At 43.3% G+C, this 19852-nt stretch overlaps 1 protein-coding gene across 2 annotated transcripts; it reads right to left on the reverse strand.

Annotated features, from left to right (window-relative positions):
* Positions 1-111: 111 nt before the first annotated feature.
* xrn2 (5'-3' exoribonuclease 2) lies at positions 112-18713 on the reverse strand. Of its 2 annotated transcripts, XM_040160993.2 has the most exons (31): positions 18462-18713; positions 17916-18043; positions 17584-17695; positions 17189-17300; positions 17047-17105; positions 16831-16920; positions 16634-16706; positions 16497-16547; positions 16247-16404; positions 16028-16102; positions 15747-15880; positions 15510-15567; positions 15317-15424; positions 15173-15217; positions 14436-14564; positions 14235-14279; positions 12916-13010; positions 11730-11865; positions 9582-9689; positions 9406-9495; positions 9241-9313; positions 8935-9018; positions 8721-8818; positions 8371-8450; positions 8236-8292; positions 7727-7795; positions 7086-7214; positions 5910-6025; positions 2592-2636; positions 1416-1605; positions 112-371 (listed from the first exon to the last, which is right to left on the reverse strand). In XM_040160993.2, exons 1-31 carry the CDS (start codon positions 18534-18536, stop codon positions 269-271), a joined length of 2925 nt encoding a protein of 974 aa, XP_040016927.2. In that variant the 5' UTR covers positions 18537-18713; the 3' UTR covers positions 112-268. The 2 variants fall into 2 exon arrangements, with proteins under 2 accessions (XP_040016927.2, XP_040016928.2); XM_040160994.2 differs by lacking the exon at positions 14235-14279 and having other exon boundaries at positions 18462-18700.
* Positions 18714-19852: the final 1139 nt, after the last annotated feature.

Below are 19852 nucleotides of genomic sequence, written 5' to 3' on the forward strand. Positions count from 1 at the left end.
ATACATATTATGTCATTAGTGGGCGTTATTAAAAACCTGTTTAATTTAAGTAGAATTCAGGTGTCACGTTCTTTATGGAATCTTTACCGTAAAAAAAATATAATCCCAACATCACGACAATTTTTTTTATTTCACATGTCTTTCTGAACACTTAAAAGAGGTTGGTCCGAAAAATAAACACAGCGGATACTTTGTACTTGACACACTTGTATTTTACAAGTTTTACAGGCCCTTTGCCTTTAAAGAAAAAAAGATGTCTCTCCAAAAATCACCTTCGCCGCCCCCCATGAAAGTCCAACATTACTGTGAGTTTAATTCCAGTTGTATCTTCTGGCTGGAGGAGCCGGGTAACCTCTGCCAGAGCTGTAGCCCTGAAACAAAAACATTATTAAAGTTAAACTAATTAAATCTATTTACAGATATCCTTACTCATTTAAATGTAATTCAGCTCATTTAGCTTATGAAACAGGGATTTGACATTTGTATTAAAAAAAATATAATTTTTCTTTTTCAAATGGATTAAAAAAATAATACAATTTGTTGATCCTTTATCCAAGCAGACATATTCCATTACAATACCTTTCTCTTAAACCAAAGAATTAAATAAAATATTCCTTAATCTAAAAACAAGTCTGGTTTCATGTTTACAGAAAACATGAACCAAAAAAAAAAAAAAAAAAAATACACCCAAACATGCTTTGGTAAGAAGAAATCAAATTTAATTATGGGCACAACAATGTTAAACCTCTTACTGGGAATTCAATTTCTTTTATTTAGTCATTGGTTGTTTATCTAAAGCCACTTTTGAGATTACTGGTTGACAGCCTGCGAGTGTGTTGCTTTAAATTCAGTTTCTTATCTTTGAAGATTCTAAATTTAAATCTTAATGAGTAACAGCAAAAACTATAAAAAAGGTTCTTTGCTCTGCTTCAAACAATTCATCTGTAAACATATCTGTTTACAGAGGAAGTATTGTTTTATAGTAAAAATAAGCTTCATGTCTTTTATAAAAAAAAACAGTAAATTGTTGAAAAATTGAACGGTCATTTAAAAAGGACTTTAAATTGGGAACTGAGAGTTCTGCTTCAGCGTCGGGAGCCAATCCGGTGGTTCTGCCTTCATAACATCACAAATTCCAAACTTCAGCACTTTACAAAAGTTTTTAATCACGCACCCGTTTGAAGATGAAACTGACTCCGCCAACAGCTGGCTACCCACGGTAAATTATGATATTGATTTGATTACTCAATTAATATTTCAAACATAAGAGTTTGAACCAGACCAGAAAATAAAGTTGTCGTTTGACATAAAACAGAACAAAGGGATTTAACTGATGAACCAGAATACAAAAAAAAACAAACATCTGCCACCATCAACCACAAGCCGTCTCTATGGAAACAGAGCGCCGCTCCTACCTGGTGCCCCCGATTGTTGGGGTGATCTCGCCACTCCTCCCTGCGGCCATCGAACTGCTGCTGGTAGCCGCCCCCCGAGGAAGCAGCCGGCGGCGCCCCCCCACGGCTGGCGTTCTGCTGGTACGCCGACTGCTGCGACTGCGCGGCCCGATTCCAACCGTGTCCGCCGCGGCCGTACGACTGCTGCTCTCTGGAGACAACCCGACCAAAAGCTGATTAACAACTGTAATCAATGCAGATGTTAGGAGGACTTCCTGTGTCTCAGGGACAGGAGAGGAAGAAGAAAACATCCCGACAAATCTGTCAAAGCTAAATAACTGACTCTCAGACAGAAGACGACATTTCAAGTGTTGTGCTTTAATTTCATTAACGAGGAAGCTTTTACTTTGAAAAGGCCTCACGTTATTAAGAAACAGAAGTAAAGGATGGTTTTTTTAGTTTGATGTTCGACAAATAAAAGATCTAAACACTAAAGAGTAAACAGAACAATCACCATCTTTTATCTCAGTTCACAGAAACCCGGAATCTCTGGATTTGGCTTAAATTATCGTCAGTTAACAAAACTAAATAGTTTGAGTGAGAATAAGTTATGAAAGTTTGACCGAGTACAGACCCCCCCCCCTGTTTATCGCGGGGAGGGGGGGGTGTCGCTCAAATAAGAAACATCAATGTAACAGTGATATTAAAAGTCTCCTCTTGCAACAAAGAGGGAACTTCTCTTCCCTCTTCCCCCCCATCCCTCATTACTGAACCATGTCACACTCCGGCCAGCGCCGGACTTAACCGGTAATCCCCCCCCCCCCTCCAAGTTCCTTCCATTTGGCCCGGTCCCGACTAGCTAAAGAAACTGTTTTCAGTGGGCGCTAATAACCACTGACCCGGGGGGGACCAGCAGCCACAATGGGCCTGTAGAGTTGAACCTGATTAGGGAGGGGGGGCGGAATCAGCCCCCCAACAGCATTAGTGATGCCTCATTAAGCTGCACAAACCTCCTTCAGACAAATTTGTTTTAGCGCGACAGAGAACTCCCCCCCCCCCCCCCCCCCCCCCCCCCCCCCCCCCCCCCCCAATGACGGAGTAGAACCTGCTGCGATGGACACGAACCAAACCAGAGCCGTTTAAATGAGACTAAATACTATTTGAGCTGAAAGGACGGAAGAGAAGCGGTGGACTCACCTGGGGGGGTACTGGGGCTGCTGAAGGAGCTGCTGTTCCGGGAATCTACGAGGACAGAAGACGTTCAAGTTTACAACTTACAAGAACTTAATTTGTTCCAGCAGGAAGGAAGATCAATGTATTGATATGCAAATGAGGCAGGTTGATTTAAGAGAAATCTACAGATGCAAAAATCAATAAAACCCAGACAATATACAACTTAAATCATAAAATCAAACTTTAATCTAGGAGTTCTGATAGAGAAACATTCACTTCAGATTTGATTTGAGTTCATGTTTTATGTTGAAACCTGAACACTAATTAACAACAAGTCAGCGTTCACCTTCAAGACTTCATAAAGAACGACTATTTCATGTCACACAGCGGATCAGTGGTCATGATAAACCGGGTGGGGTGTGTGTGTGTGTGTGTGCGCGGGGGGGGGGGGGGGGGGGGGGGGGGTGGACGCATTCAGGCCGGCAGCATTGTGGACGCCTCGAGCACTCGGGTCCATCGCTGCGAGCGCTTCACAAAGACACTTAAACATAAAATGGGAGCCAGCGGCTTCTTCCAGATCCACCGTTGCTACGGCGACGACCAGCTGCGAGCCGTGTGTGTGTGAGAGAGAGAGAGGCCTCCGGGTGAGTGAGGTACTTCTACAGTGTTTTATTACAACGAATCACAGTACTGCGTGGACGTACTTTATAAACATGAAATCATCCATATTAAGTGTTTGCTATATTTGGAAGGTGTGATGTAGAACTCATCCCCACAAAGCCGGTGATTCCACCTCAGAACTATTCAACCCGCCTTCTCACACACACACACACACGTGAGGAGTCGCATCCTGGAAAATTCTCACTGAAGTCAGGAAATTAAACCATCGAGAGATAATCGCGTGTGCTTTTAGTTCATTGTTAAAGATATTACAGGTTTTATTGAGGATCATTAGTCTTCAAGGACCGAGCTGAGCAAAGACTTAAACTGGAAAAGAGACGTCCACTGCAGAGAGTTGATCCTTTAATAACTTCATTCTCTTAAATAGCACAAGATTCTATACTTTCTAGAAGTCACTGATCCCTCGTGTGCTTTTGTATGATATAAAAATCATTTTTAATACGTTAACGTCTCCAATGTTGATTGTTTAGTTTTAAGTGGATGAAGGAATGTGACTGACGGGTTTATTCTCTACAAAGCATCATGAACACGTTCACATGCTTCGGACTCAGACTTATCCCATTAAACGCTGTCCACGTCCCGTTAGCTTAGCATGCTAACACGCTGAACTAACAACAAACTTTAAGCATGTTAGCATGCTGATGTTAGCATTTAGCTCACAGCACCTTGAAACGAGAGAATGAAGTTTCCGTTTGTGGATTTATATCAACTAGTTAAAATGTCACTGCTGGTCTTAAAGGGTATTTAGTCTGAGGAACATCTAAGCACCGTAAAGACTAAAAAGACTCATTCAAATGGGAGAAAACACAAAATAATCTAGTTTGAAGGAAATAATCCGGCGGCTCTCAGCTGCTGAAACCAAAAGTAAAACAATTAGCAGCCAGACGGCTCCCGACATCCTCATTCCCTTTCTATGTTTGATTATCTCCTCCGACAACGAACTCTAAGTGGACCACCCAGTCGGCTCCAATTATAACTCTGACACTCTGCTCTTCTGTCCCCACGGCCTCGGATCACGAGTGGACACCTGTCAATCCGCTTAATTAACTGTGTGTGTGTGTGTGTGTGGACCTCCAGCCTGAGCCAACAAAGGATTACGCTCTAAATCCTCAAAACATGCTGCGACACTGTATTAATGCTGGGGGGGGGGATTACAACAGCGCTAAACAACTAAACGTCTCTCTGCCTCTTTTCAATGAGTTCAGCGACTATTTGACTCAGCGAGAAGAAGAGGAGCAGGAACAAAGACCACAGAAGCTTTTGGGATCCGTGAAGCAGGAAGAATGATGCATCCATATCCACACAAACGCACACAGGGAAACGCTGCACACATCCAGCATCGTTCTGCTCTCTGACAACGACGGGGGACAAATCCTCGAATGACCTTTGACCTCCAGCAAAAGTTTCGGTTCCCTTTAGAAGCTGCAGAAACCAGACGAAACCTGTGAGGTTGTCCTGATGTTTTGCTCTGCCGGTGGGGGGGTTTTGGGGGCTCACGCAGCCAGAGCAGCCATTATGTGCAGTTATCCTGAAGTGGTTTTGGGAGTCTGGAGGATTATCGGATCGCCGGACCAATCCGTTACTTTGCTGCCCCCCCCCCACCCCTCCCTGTTAAAATTTGGTGTCACTGCATGTCAAAGGCAATAATGGCCCCCCAGCAGAGACTCCCCGGCTGGTTATTAAATGGCACACAAAGCCCCCCCGCCGCGGCGTGTTGACACATCCCAGCAGGAGGTAGTGGAGAGTTAACTTTGGTTTCAACCCTCTTCACAGCGCATCACACGGGATGCTTTTATCGGGGGGGGGGGCATGGGGGGCACCATGTCCAGCAGAGCCACTCCAACAGTCTCATTACTTCAGCTCTCACAACACTAATCAGCCAAACCCACCCCAACCAATATCACAGAAAGCGCAGAGGCCGAGCAAGGAGGGGGGGGGGTCTTCACAGAAAAGACTCGTCATCCCCCAAAAAAGTCTAAAGGTTTACAACTTTAAAAAGACAAAAATCTGCACGTCAAAAGCTCCGTATGATAATTCAAATATTCTTCAAAACAGACGCTTGACGGTTTCCAAAACTCAAAGGGTTACAACAAAGAATCATTAAAATAACTAATAATCATCATCAGGACAGGAAGAATGTTTTAAAGAGGAAAACATGGAGGTTTATGCTGAACATATTGGGACGACCATAATAAGTAGGGTTTTAATAATACTCATTCTGCATTGTTGAGCACCAGGCGGACAAACCACTCAAAGGGTTAAAGGTCATTTACGACCTTTGACGTGTCAAAATTAGGATTATGTTAAGAGCTTTTTAAAACGAAATAGTTCACCAATATACATTATGTAAGTAGAAATCTGCAGCAACCGTCAGTTCTTTAAAGTGAAGCCAAAGCGTCACGTGTTAAAGCGGCATTCTCTGTAGTGACCAGCAGGGGGCGACTCCTCTGGTCCCATAGACGTCTATGAGATGTATTCCCTCGGTAAACATTGTAAACATGAATTTATGGTCTGAATCTAGTTTAAACACAGCATGATGTTCATTTAGACCATAAACAGGGGACGCTTTGGGGCGGGGCTACACGCTGATTGACAGGTCTCTACGTCCTCACCAGACACATGTCCCTCAGGACTCGGAGTGTTGTGGTGAGTGTTTCTTACGTTGGAAGGTCTCGTGGCCCCCGCTGCGTGCAGACCGGTAGTTTCCCCGTTGGTACATGTTGGGGGGGGGCGCGTTGCTGTACTGTCCTCCGCCACGGCTCCGGTTCACGCTGTGCCTGAAGGAGGAAGAGGAGAAGGTGTGCTGTGGTATTTCAACGCCTCACAGAAGGTTCTCAAACAGGAAGTCAGTCTCATCGGGGAACCTGAAGCCGATGACGTCACCTTGAGGACCAGCTGGTAGAATCCAACAACGGGATCCAGATCTGCTACTGTGGATCATCAATACGTTTCAGACGCTACGAAGAAGCGAACGATCTCATGATCCGTTTACAGTCACAGACTTCTGTGTGAATCGTGATCCCAGTGTGACGCGAGAAGGCCGGCGGTTTGATTCTTTGGGCAACGCTTTAATCCCAAATAAACAGCAGCATGTAACGGAGGCTCGTTTTCCCTCTAGGCTGCTACTCAATAACAAACATGACAAAGGCGCGTGTGTCCTTTATTCCTGGAGACGTTTTAAAGTCAAAGAAACGCCCTTTTTGGTAATATTTCTGCTTCTTCTGAGCAGCTGCCGGTTTCAACCTTCGAGTCACATAACCGCCGGAATTACTGAATTAACGACTTAGTTAAGCAGAAAAAAAATTGGAATACATTTGGTTCCTTCAAATCCGTGCATAATGAATTCCACAGTCGGACCAACCAGATGTTCAATTATTCACATTTCCTTGATGATAATAACGTGAGGAGGAGAGAGCTTAGATCATAATCAAGGATGGCTGCTTAATGGGGAGCCTCGGACACATTTTAAATTTTAAACCGGGCGTGTTGAGTCGCTGCAGAATCAGCAGACATCGTTGACAGGCAGCTGTGAGGCGACCGGCTCGCACACGAAATGCTCAAACTACTGAGATCAGCTCTCTGGAAGTTATGGACGACAACTACTACTACTTTAGAAACTTAAAACTACTCCGCTAAACTACGACCGACTCAGCTGCTGCTCATTGGTCGGGATATTAAACACCAGCAGTCGGTGCCGGTTTGAGCTCCAAAAACAAGCTGCGGGATTATAAACCTTCGAGGTGACTTTAGGCTGAGAACCTCTCACATAGTTGATGCTCTTTAGAGGTTGTTTTTCCTGTAGCTTCTAACCAACGAGCTTCAGGAAGCACAACTCACCCCAGAGCCCTGAAGCCCGACTGGTCCAGGTGGGCCTGCTGCCGGTGCTGGTTGAAGCCCAGCTGCGGCCTCCACGGCTCCCGGTTTCCCTTCTCCCAGTCCCCCGGCTTCAGCACCTTGTTGGGCATCCTGAGCAAGAGAAGACAAAGTCAGAGCTTCTCTTTGAGGACTAAAGTGAGAATAACCTGCAGGAACAAACAACAAACAAATCAATGGATCCTGTTCGTCTATCGTGTCCATCATTGACAATCATTTTCTCTCTCAGTTATCTAGTTAAGGACAGACTGGTTTCAGTAGCACTTCATGTTTTCACTCTCGTAGTTTTTATTCTATTTGACTCATTGTTATTCATATTCCATGTTGAATTACTCTACATTAATAATCGTTTTATTTTTGTTCCTATCGTTCTTTTTTGCTACTCTAATGTTTTCTCTTAAGACAGCAAGCAGGAAATGTGTCATGCAAATGGAGTTATTCTAATTGTTACGTGATGAAACAAACTGCAAATGTCCTTTTTAACAAGAGGTGATGGTTTGTTCGGTATATGATTTACAAACATGAGCTGCACAATATACACAAAAACCTGAAAAGGAGGCTTGATATTCACTCATGCAGTTTGACAAAAGGAAAATAATTCTCACTTGGCTCCAGGAAGCAGAACCGCCTTGAACACAAAGTCGCTGGCAAAGTGAGGATCTTTGAACTTCACCCTGAAGAGAAGAAGAAATCAGTTTCAAGTAAAGATCAAAGAGAGAAGCGTTCCTTTAGCTCGCTTTAGCTTTCTTCTGGTTTGAAGCTCGGCTGGACGCGTCTCCATGAAAAGGGCAAGACAACAAAAAGTTTAACATGACTGTGGGCGGATGGCGTTAGTAATCCAAGTAATCCATGGATCTAATAAGAAAATGAGTCATTGATTGATGGTGAAGTCGAATAATCCCTCTCTGATTAGATATATACACATACATTCATCCCTCTATATGTACCTTTACATCCCCTGACTTAGTAATTTACATCCGGGTCTCTTTGTTCCAGACTAATGATCAGAGCTCAAAGAAGCGTACAAATATCAGGGTACTTCTGTATCAGTGCAGGAAGAGGACCGGCCGGCCTCTTTTCCTTTGGATCAAGTCACAGGCGGTCGGTTTCTTACCCGATGGCGTGGTTCTGTGTGATGTCCCGCAGCGTGGGGATGGGGGACGCCACCGGCCTGCGGGACAAACGACACAACGAGTGAGTGAACCATCAGAACACGGAGCAGAGGAAAGAAAAGCAGGCGTTTCCTTACTTATCTGGCAGAATTGGGTCGTCATCAAGATTTAATGTTCCTTGGATTCCATGGCAGAGCTCTGCAGGAATCTCAGTGCCCTGAAGGAGGAGTCAGCGTTCAGTCGACATTACAGACTTGTTACTTACAGGGAAACCAGCTCTAAACGAGTCAAACAATCGCAATGTTGATTCAAAGATCGCTAAAAAAATATCAGTAGGTTAGTATAGTACTTGTATAAATGTACTTCCAGGTAGCATAAAGACTACATTTCCCATCAGCCCCTCTGGTTGCTTCCTGTGTTCTAACGTAAAGGTAAAACAGAAAGCTCCTCGGTAGAGTTGAGGTGGAGGAGTTGTGTGTTTTGTCACCTCTTGAGACTCGGTGCGGTAAAGCTCGTGGATGAAGTCGGAGAGCGGATGAGACTTCTGGAGAAACATCATGTCGCTGCCGAGGCTGTTCCTCCTCACTGCGGCAGAGCAAACGCACAGAAACGCGGCGGTTACTGGGCGGACCGCGGCGATAAAACGGGCTTCGGATAGAGAAGACTGGATACTCCAGAGAGAGTGTGTGGTTGTTGCTCACCCTCCTCGGGTGTGAGGTCGGAGTAAACTTCCGCCAGAGACGCCCTCAGTCGAGCTTCGTCCACAAAAGGCAAGAGGGCAACGCCTTCAAAATAAGAGCACACATAGTGGAACTTAAATCTTTGTGTGCCACAATCGGGTCATCAGGAAAAGTTGGCTCAACTTCTTTAGGATCGATGAGTCAGACGGCAGCTTGTGTGACCACAGCTTTGCCCTCACTGCATTATAGTTATACATATAATACATTCCTGCTGATGGATCACTCAGAATGACACGCTGGCCCTTTAAGAGTGGGGCGGTGACTCACCCTGCCAGGCGTATTTCTTGCCATTGAGATCAATGGCGAAGTCGTCGGGGTAGAAGTCGATGATGGCGGAATCCTGCGTGGAAAGAAGTAGTGTGAAACGTGACCACCTGTCAATCTATTGCACCACCTGATCGCTCCGCACCGCCTCCTCCACCAGACGCTCACCGGGCTGCTCATGAGGTTCCGCCATGTGGTCGGCAGGAAGTTGCCGCTGGCGGCAGGAAACACTCCCATCAGCTGCTCCAGAGGCTTGAACTGCCCACGACAACAATAAGGAGTTATTTACACCGTTTACATGTCATTTTTATTTGACATCTCAACAACTTTCCCTCCGTTCTCACCGGTTTGGTGTCCTTCTCGAAGTCCGTGAACATCCCTTTGAGGTCTTTGAAGTCGGAGGCGAACGGAGCGTAGTGGAACGGGAAGTACCACTTCCAGGAGGCGCAGCCCTGCAGATCCGAGTGGGACAAACAAACACATGTCAGCGAACATTTATCCTCATCGGGGAATCGATCTGTGGATTTAGTTCTAGTCATTGAGGTTTGAATAAATATTTAAATGATTAATTACACTTTAATATCAGTAGCTGCACTGGTTTATTTTACCAGTCGTTTGTACTTATTTTAATGATAGCGTCTGAACGGGACTAATGCTAAGCTAACGCCGTGAAAAACACTGTAGTTACTAAAAGCTTTTCTTTGCCCTTCTCCCCAGCCTAAAAAGATTTAAATCAAATCTGACCAGACTACGGTGACATTTAAAAACCTCCACGAGGCTGAATCCTGATCAGAAGCAGTTGAGAAGTGAAACCAACTTTCAAACTTTAATGTCAAACATCTTTAAATACAGAAGATTACAAAATACTAATTACAATATTATTATTATTATTATTATTAATAAAAATAAAGGGAGGTCGTTCACGTCCCACAATGCACCTGCAATGAATCCACCTTTACGAGACGCTCGTTCACATAATACAAGGCCTTCAGAATAAAAGCTTGATTTCCTGCATGAAACAATCTCACGGAACGTCGATGTTAAAGCGACTAAATGTTTCACCTGAAAGAGAAAAGTCCCTCGTGGCCTTTGTCTGCAAGGTCAAAGGACCACAAAGCACGACGAGAATAAATACATTTATAGTCCCTTGCAACAAAGAAAAGCTTCCGTTGTATCTGTTTGCATTACACTGCAGCTGATCAATAATTTGGTTAAAGATGAATTATCCTTCTGATTGATGGTTAAGTCAATTTGACACAGAAATGCCCAAAATAGAAATATATACTATTCCGTACTGATTAATTAAAGTGAATGGCCTTTAAAAAACAAACACGCATCATTAATCAGCATCATTGAAAGTTGCAGATTCAAGACTTTTACTGATCTTTTACATGGTTTTTACACCATTTCAAAATCAGATTTGATCTAAACAAGTTATTATTAACGTTTAATAGATCAAATGAGGAATAATATATTGATATATTCATTTGAAACCGTTTTTCTGTCACATATGAAAGTGACAGAGTTTATTTGGTTCATCTTGTGTTATATAGAATATATTCATGCACGGGTAGTGAAATGATTAAAGACGCCTCAGTGGAATGAAAACATCGCTGCACCGAAAATTAAAAATGAATAATGTTAAAGCTTCATGGAGGTGGATTTTACTTCGGGGCCGTTGCGTTCGAGTTCATTATAATAAATTAGGAGGCCCCAATAACTATTTAAATAAATACAACTTTGCCAACATACAGTATATCAAAAGAAAGTGATGATTTGGGATGGGGGGGGGGGTTTAGGAATCTTTGTAATAATAAATAATTCAATAATTCAGATTTGAAAACTGCTCTTATTCAGATTATTCAGAATTGTTAAAAACATCCGCCTCTCCACTACACCAAATTTGCACTCAGGAACGCCGTCGCCTTCTTGAATCCTCCGTGTTCCGGCTCGGCTGCGTGACCGTAACCCCCCACCCCCCCCTCCCACTAATCAATTCCTCCAGAAGGGCCCCGTGAGGGCTTTGGCTGGGAGGACATGAGGAGTCGACACAGAGCTGTGCATATAGACAGCTCACAATAAGCACCCCCCCCCCCCCCCAGAGGCCCTGAAGAGCCTGCAGCTGATTGCCTCACTTCCAGATAAAAGATAAATATTTTACAATAAAAGACAATAATTGCACGGCAAACAATGAGTACTCCAAGCCATCAAGACGATTTAATCTGGTTTAGTTCAATGAAAACAAGCAGGGTCGTTATTTAAAATCTCTCTTCATGGCTTTAAGTTTTTAACTTCTCATTTGGACATTTGAGCTTTTATCCGGATGACACTGAATTCTATTAAGAGCGGAATCTTCGGCTTTCCTCCAATTTCCCCGCCTGTGTACATCGTTTTAAAAGAAACAGCTTCTAAAGTTCACGAGATCCTATTAGGGATGTGGACAGATGTTCGTGTGTAACAGCCTTCAGCTGGTCTACAGGTGAAGACGTTACCTGGTAGTAGTAGCGCAGCACCCAGCAGAGACCCTCCACGTAGGAGCGCACCACCTTCTTCCTGAAGTCCTCGTCAGACACGTCCACGTCGAACTTGTTCTTGAAGTACCTCTGCTTCCAGCCGTCCTCCCACAGCCTGCCGGCACAGAGCAGTTCTCTTTAGGGAGAAACGCACCACCTTCTCACCCGGAAGTCAATACTACGATTACAGCCGCCGCGCTGTGTTAACTTCCTGAAGTTCAATCAAATCTGTTGATTCATCGTCACGTCGATCACACGCCACAGAGGAGGTTAGAAGTGAATGATTCAACCTTTTATATGTGGAGTAAAATGTTTGATTAAAGCACAAATTAAGCAAAAGTCCGTACTTAACGGTCGTCATAATCAACAACTTTTCACAAAACCTACATTTGTTAAATTCAGGGTCAAGTATTTATTTGTTCTTCCTTCTGAGGTCACAAAGCAGCACGTTGGTCCCCACACGAACAATATTTACATCATAATATTGATACGCCGTCCTGTTCATCACACGTCTTCTGCTGCTTATGACCTTTATACGTTGGATGAGACGATCACTCGATAAACGACGCGTTTGCTTATTAAAATCTATACGCTGAAGGAGCAGAAACAAAGCTGCAGCTGGACCAGTTTAACGGCTTTGACTCCTCGGTAGATTCGGGCCGCTCTGCACATCTAATGGAGGCCGAGCATCTGCTGCCGGATCCAGGGAGCCGCCATGAATACCAATTTAACCACAAGGATTTAGCGGCTTGGACAAGTGAGTCACAGAGGAATTTACTGGAATATTCCTGCTTTCCATATTAATCACGCGCAGTGGCAAAGTGGGCGCTGACACTGTGTGTGTGATTAATGAGCGATTCTCTCTGGTGGAGATCTCGGCTCGTCTGAACACTCGGCCTGGTGGACATCTGTACTGCACATAAACCACTTTATAAAGTGTCTAAATGGTTTATTTTTGACTCAACATTAAAGCTTTGAGCAAAAAATTTTTTATTCCAGACTTAAAAAAAAAAAAAAGGGGGTTTAAAATCTTTGGCCGTCATGTTATTTTTGGAACTAGAGACAGAGACCATAAACTCACGTTTACAATGTTTACTGAGGGAATAAATGAAGAGTAATTTTCTCATAGACTTCTATGGGACCAGAGGAGTCGCCCCCAGTTTACCTGACGTTGTCTTCAGGCTCCGGCTCGCTGTCGCTGTCCTCAGCCTTCCTCTTCATCCCTCGGGCGTCTGCTCCGCCGCTCGGTCCTGCAGACGACTGGACAACAAACCGCAGGAGGAGAAAGTAGAAAATGAAAACTCGTACGTTAGAGCCCAACAAACGTGACGTCTTCACATTCACTTCACTTTTATTTCAAAAAAGAAAAAGAAAAAAAGATTTACAATACAATTTATTTTTAAAGGGGATACATACAATTATTATTAATTAAATCCATTTTTCAATGTGGTTGAATAAATGTAACATACATTTATAAAACCACAATACCTGAAATCTATTGGTTTCCCCATCTATATTTATACCTGTATTCATTTAAAAAAAAAAAAAGCCAATTAATTGAGAAGTGAATTTTTATCCGACAGATTTTTAGTCACAAGTAAAATAGGAGAAAATCCTCCCAACTGAAGCTGGAATCAGTTTTGCTGAGTGACAAAAAATGATTTATGTACAAAACAAAAAAAAGTTCAACTTTAAACATTTTACATTTGGCAGACGGACGACGATTTAAAAAAAATATTTATTCCACAAAGGAATAGAGCATAAAAAGGTAGAATATGAAACTGTCGCCCCTCCACCGGTGTTTTGTTTAAATGAAACCAATAGAAATCTTTCCCAAAGCCTTTGTGCCATTCCTTATTCATGTGCTAATGTGGCCGCCTGTTGAATGGCGACATATTTAAAGGCGTACGTGGGCGGCAGAGAGCTGAAGGACGACAGAAACCTCCGTCCACAGATCAGGGAACGGCGCTTCAGCGTGAAGCTGTCCAGGGATTATTTAATATAACAAGGATGGATCATTTAACAACTGAGGGACACAAAGAAAACCTCGAGAGCAGAGAAGGGAAGTCGAGGTGAGAAACACGAGGAACTTTAACGCAGAGTTTAGCTGTTTAAGTGTAGGAGGTGTTTTCCACCTGCGTTACTAATTTGTGTGTCTGTAAATCTGAAATATTCAATCAAAAGAGGAGCAAATCAGAGTCCCCAGTCTTCAAAGAAAGCAACAAAGACAGCTTCCTGTCCTAATGTGTGTGACATCAAGGTAGAGGTTTAAATATCCAATCCAATATCCTAAGTGTGCCTGATGGTGAACCTCTTAACCATCAACACCAGAGGAGGATTCTCATCTTTGTTTATTTCTTGATATTTAGTCATAAATTAGACCAGGACTCGACTGTTCACTGTCCGACGTGTTGTTTAATAAACGTATCAACGACGAGTCAAACCAACGCGCTTTATGTTTTTATTCATGTGCATTTAACTCACATTGCCACCGTTCTTTATGGAGGCCTTCAGGGACTGAGCAGCATCCTGGAGTAAAGAATGGACACTTCAGCATCTCCATGTTTGATAATAAATGTCCTCCATAGTTTATTACTATAACTAAATAAAAACACCAAAGTCTTGTTTGAAGTTCTCATTTTTAGACCTAGAACTCCATTTCCCAGAATTCCAGAGGGTGCATACCTTGTTGTGCTGCATCCGCATGTCAAAGGCCTGATGCCGGGCGTTCTCGACGGCCTCAGGTCGGCCCCTCCTCCCCAGGGCCTGCGGGCCGAACTGTCCCGTGGTCATGTAGGCGGGGCCTCGCTGGTCCTGCGCAGAGAAATAATCACAACACCGTCTGAGAGCGAAGAGGCGGTTTAATCACACATCAGATATAATCCATAAAGATTTGAGGACTTCTGATTATCAATGATTGTAAATTGTATATTAAAGTTCTTCTTGCGTTCATTTAATTCAAAATAATATTTTAAATAATAAAAATTAATGAATATTTCAATAATTAAATAAAAAAAGAATAAGGGTGAGAACCTAATAAATGCATTAAAGTAGTGAAAATGTTTCAGTATTTGGCAAACAAATATCCAGTGATCCCTAAAAACGTCAATATTGTCACAAATATGAAATACTGGTTTTGTTGTGTAAAAATATTTGAAGAACTACGCAAGTAATGCAAAGTACTAGTAGTTTTACTAGAAGATAAGAACACTGGTAACGTCAAAGCGTTTTTAAAAATGATCTCAGATTAACATCAAGCTGCAACAATGGAAAGTGTGATAGTAAAAATTAAGAAGTTATTAAATATTAGTTAAAATGCTAAAAAGACAAAATAAGCAGAGTTGTTGTCAGTGCTGCAGAGTCTCCGCTGGTATTAAAACTCACAGGAAGCAGCCTCGTGGTGGTCGTCATGATTTACTCACCTTCATCCTCTTTCTCTTCTCCTTCATCCTTCTCTTGAAGCCTTCCTAGAAAGAGGAAACAGGAAGTACAACGTGGTTCAAAGGTTTTGTCCAGCTATCACAGAACGTCATTCTGTGACTTCTACACAAAGACACAAGCCTCACGTCGTCCTCTTTGCGTTTCTTGAAGATGTTGTCCTCGGCGACGCCCACCGCCTGCATGATCAGCTCCACCCGCTCCAGGTTGACATAGCCGTTCTCCGTCAGGTAGCCCTGAAACAGTGTTGGGGGGGGGATGTTAAAAAAAGATTCCCACAAGAGGGAAAACCGAAGGAAAGAAACTCGCTCAAAAACTCACTCCGGTTTTGTGCACAACGTCTTTGTAGATGTTGACCAGCCGATCGATGGCTCCCTCCCTGAGACACAAAGACAACCACAGCGGGGGACTTTTAACGCCAGGACGAGACAAGGAAGTAACTGGGGAGGGACATTCAACAGACACTCTTGAGCTTCATTGAAGGCCACATATCTGGATCTCTGCAGCTTCAAAATAAAGTATTCAGCAGTTTTCAGCTTAAAAAGGACTGAATCTCACCTGATCTCCAAGGACGGCAGGTGAGGCAGGAAGTCGTTCCCCACAAAGAAGCACATGAAGACCCAGTCGTCAATGCTCCTCTCAAAGTCGAAGGGAAACGGCAGGCTGTCCATGGTCAGCTCTCTGGCCAGATACTGGACACACATTGATAAAAAGCCACGAAAACCAGGAGAGTCAATTATTACGGTTACTCAATGACACGTTTAAGACAGCTGGACTTTTTTAGAACAGCCTCTGTGTGTGTTGCTTATATCAGCCACTGTAGATGATAAACATCTCACCTCCCTCAGCACACACAGCCGGATGAATATGAACTCCTGCTCGGACACCGGCATCGAGTCAGCAAACTCATCGTGCTGAAAGAGAAAAAGAAAACCACGAGCAATTTCCGGTTAGAAAGCAAACGATGAAATAACAATTTGCCAATCTGACTGAAATAAATGTGTCATTGCCAAAGTAAAATCCATATCAGACGAATATACAACACGCAAAGAGCTCACCTGGCCCTGTTTCTCTCTCGCTGTCCCCTGGCAGTCTTTGATTTCATGACCCATCTGTCCGCAGAGCGCACAGGGGCGGGGCTTGTTGGGTTTAAACTCCTCCCTGATGATGGTGAAGTTTGGCTCGTGTGTGGCAAGGCCCAACATGATCAGATCAGCTGATCAATCAGACAGAAAGGAGGCCTTAAGTCAGTGTTTCATTCAACCGGTTCATTTCTTTCACACATTAGACAGATATGTGGAGGCTTACCGTCAGCTCCACACAGGCAGTGGTGCGTGTTGGGGTCGTGGTTTGGTTGAGCTGCCAAAGAGAATAACAAACGTCAGGCCAAATATTTTCAACAGTGTGTGTTGTTATTGTTATCTATCAGCATCGGTCAGCTGTACCCCTCTGTCTCCTGATGTAGTCCATGATCTTGTGTTCCCCTTCACCGGGAACACTGGCATCGGACAGGAAGACCTGGAGAAGAAAGTCGACTGATGCTTAAAGACTGAACAACTGATTTTAATGACATTTCTTGATTCTGCAAAATGCCCAAAACGAAGACGTGTACGGCTGTATTTTAACAGAGGTTTCCCCTCACCGTGACGTTCTTCCATCCCGGATCATTGCTGAGTCGGTCTGCGACGTAATACCGAAGACACTGAGCCAGGTTATCCATGAACTCTGTTCCCTGGAGGCAAAGGAAGGCAAATTCTCGAATGAATATGTACACAACTTTATTTATGATTGGGGGATAAACCGGATGAGAACGCACCAACTGTTACAAGTAATAAATATAAAGACTGAACAGACTTACTGGTGTGATACAGTTGCTGTCAAATCTCTCTTTAATCTCATCAGGTGGAAGATAACCTCCTGTGAAAGAATAAACATGTTTATTAAAGACAATCACATAACAAATCTCCATAACCATCGAAGCGTTGAGTCCACACACACACCTCTTCCGAGGATCTCCTCCCTGATGCGATCCTTCTCTTCTACCAACTCCACGCCTTCCTTGGAGGCTCGAAACCGCCGAGAACGCTGCTGGTTCATCTTGGCCCGTGGAGCCTGGTGGAGGTAAACAGAAGGTTATTTCTACTTTGTCATCAGGCCATTTCATCTACCTACATTAATACAAATAACATTAGACTATTAGGAATATAAAAGGATGAATTAGAATATGATCAGGGAGGAGACTTCACAGGTCTGTGACAAACAAGCAGATCTGTAAGCAAAGCGAGCAAAGACATTTTTTATTACATAAAATAACTGGCAACTGTTTCACGCCTTTATTTGAATTTTTTCCAAACTTTCCTCTGGCTGCAGGTTCCCATCGCTGAGCGTTACTCACCACTCCATCGATGGCCATGTAGAGAACTCTCCGGGGACGGACAATGTTGAAGAGACGGTCGATGTACTCGAATATGGAGACCATCATCTCGTCCTCGTTTTTGGGAGCGGGCCTGTGGATCGATCAGTCTGATTAGAAACAAGGACCGATTACACAGTTGGTCCCAATAACAACTTATCTTATGACTGTTATTCAGAAGCACCGGGACATTTATTCAGTCTACGTTATGTCCCAAAAGCATTAAAAGTAATTAGAGGCCGAGGGGACATTTTCACGGTTCGCAACAAACCACTGAATCACAGAAACAAACAGGCTGACAGAGAGATTCCTACTTGTCCTCTGGATGTGTGCACGGGTGAATAATCCCGTTCATGTCCAAGTACAAATTGTCGAATTCCACCTCGTTGGGGTTCGGCTTGGTCGTATCGACAGGAATACGGACCCCTTTACATTCTTTACCCTGTGAGGAGAAAAAGACGAGTCAAAAAGAGAAGACGTTAAAAACCAGATTCACCCAGAACAACAATACGGCATCGCAAACATTTCTCCTTCACTAACAACGGATTTGAGACGTTACTATGATTTTATTTAAATCTCCATCAGACGTGTTTGTTTGCAGGCGCAAGTCGGGAAGAAACAACCGCGTAGTTTTGTTTACAACCTCAGCTAACAGTCCACGTACTTCCATTTATGTAGATATAAACACCCGAAACCTACAAAACACACCAACGACACGCAATAACAACGTAGACACCCATCGGTCTGTAACGGGTATAAATATATGAAAGGAATATGAAATCAAGCGTTTAAGAAAACAGAAATCACGTGTTTAAGTCTTCCCGCAAACGACGTTGTCGGTTGCTAGCTAGCATGCTAACCTTCTCCTCGACACAATGCACAACGATTGACGCATATTTTCTGCTCAGCCAACGGAAAAACGCCGGGACTCCCATCTCCGGTACAATCGTTTATCTGTCTGACACTTAAAAAACAATAAATGATGCCTTGAGAAAAACAGTTAAAAAAGCTATATTAAAACACGAGGTTTGTTGTGAACGAGGGGGCTCCGGCTACATGCTGTTGGCCGTGGCCTTTAATACTGTTTCCGGTTCACCTCGGCTTTATCCGGGGGTTCCGGAAAATCAAACGCGCCCACAGCGACCCCAGCAACCACAGGCGGTACTGCAGCAGTCAAGTCTCAAGTACATAGTCAAAGAAATTAAGTAATTATATGATTTACTTTTAAGTGTATGTACTACTACTATATTGTATAAAAACACTTGTATTTAAAGTAAAAGTATTTGTGCTACTTTATTAAAATTATGCTTGTATAATTAGGAAAAGTATGGAGATGTTCATGGCCTACAGTCAGCAATTATTTAATATATAAAAACATGTAAAAAAAATGAAACACAATAAGAAAATATTGTTTCGAAGAACGCAGATTGGTTGTCTTGGTTTAGAAAAATACTACATCGATAATTAAATAGAATATATTGATACTATTTATTTTTGGATGTTACGTTATGTTCCTTTAATGGGGGAAGCAGAGGCCCTGCAGCATCACATTTAAGGTGAATTACTTTCCATAGCGAGGAGGGAGGGATGGGGGAACTGCAGCGTTTTTACTGCAAAGAGCTGCTGATGGAAAACACTTGTCCCCATCCGACGAGGCCATTTCAATATTTACACCAGGGCGGCCGGTAGAGAGGAGGGAGAGTGGAGGACATCACACAAACATCTCTCTCTCTCTCTCTCTGTCACCCCTCCTCCTCTCTCTCTCTGCAGAGGATGCATGCTCTGAATTCATATAGATATAGATAGATATTTATACATATTTGACTATGTTCAGTTTGAGAAGTGAGAGGAGCAAAGAGCTGATGGAAACCAAAGCAAACCCTCTTTAATTCCTTGATTTGGTCCCCTGCGACACTCGGGGGACCTGAAGAGGCAGAGCGCCCCCCGCTGGTGGAGTTACACCAGTAAGACCTGAAGCTCCAGCAGCTCCCTAAACATCCCAAATGTTCGAACAGGAAGTTGTGTCCATAAATCCAGAGACTTCAAACAGCAGAAAACGTTTCAAACGTTTCTTTGTGAGCAATCAATGTCTCTGATCATCATTTAGAGATATAATACTTACACGTATAGTTCATCTAATAGATATCTGTTTTCACACGAAGCAGACAAAGACTTGTTTCTTGTTCTTCTGAGTTTGTATCCTTATGGTTGAAATGCACTTATTGCAAGTCGCTTTGGATAAAAGCGTCAG

Source organism: Gasterosteus aculeatus, chromosome 18, assembly GCF_964276395.1.
Source record: "Gasterosteus aculeatus chromosome 18, fGasAcu3.hap1.1, whole genome shotgun sequence".
Lineage (NCBI taxonomy): Eukaryota > Metazoa > Chordata > Actinopteri > Perciformes > Gasterosteidae > Gasterosteus > Gasterosteus aculeatus.

What these genes read in the sequence shown, in the direction of transcription:
- xrn2 (XM_040160993.2), bottom strand. Translation starts at nt 18,536, where the DNA reads ATGGGAGTCCCGGCGTTTTTCCGTTGGCTGAGCAGAAAATATGCGTCA. An exon ending in TCGAGAAGGACACCAAACCG is followed by an intron (nt 9,496 to 9,581) that starts GTGAGAACGGAG and finishes TGTCGTGGGCAG; the next exon opens with TTCAAGCCTCTGGAGCAGCT. An exon ending in GGAACCTCATGAGCAGCCCG is followed by an intron (nt 9,314 to 9,405) that starts GTGAGCGTCTGG and finishes CTTTCCACGCAG; the next exon opens with GATTCCGCCATCATCGACTT.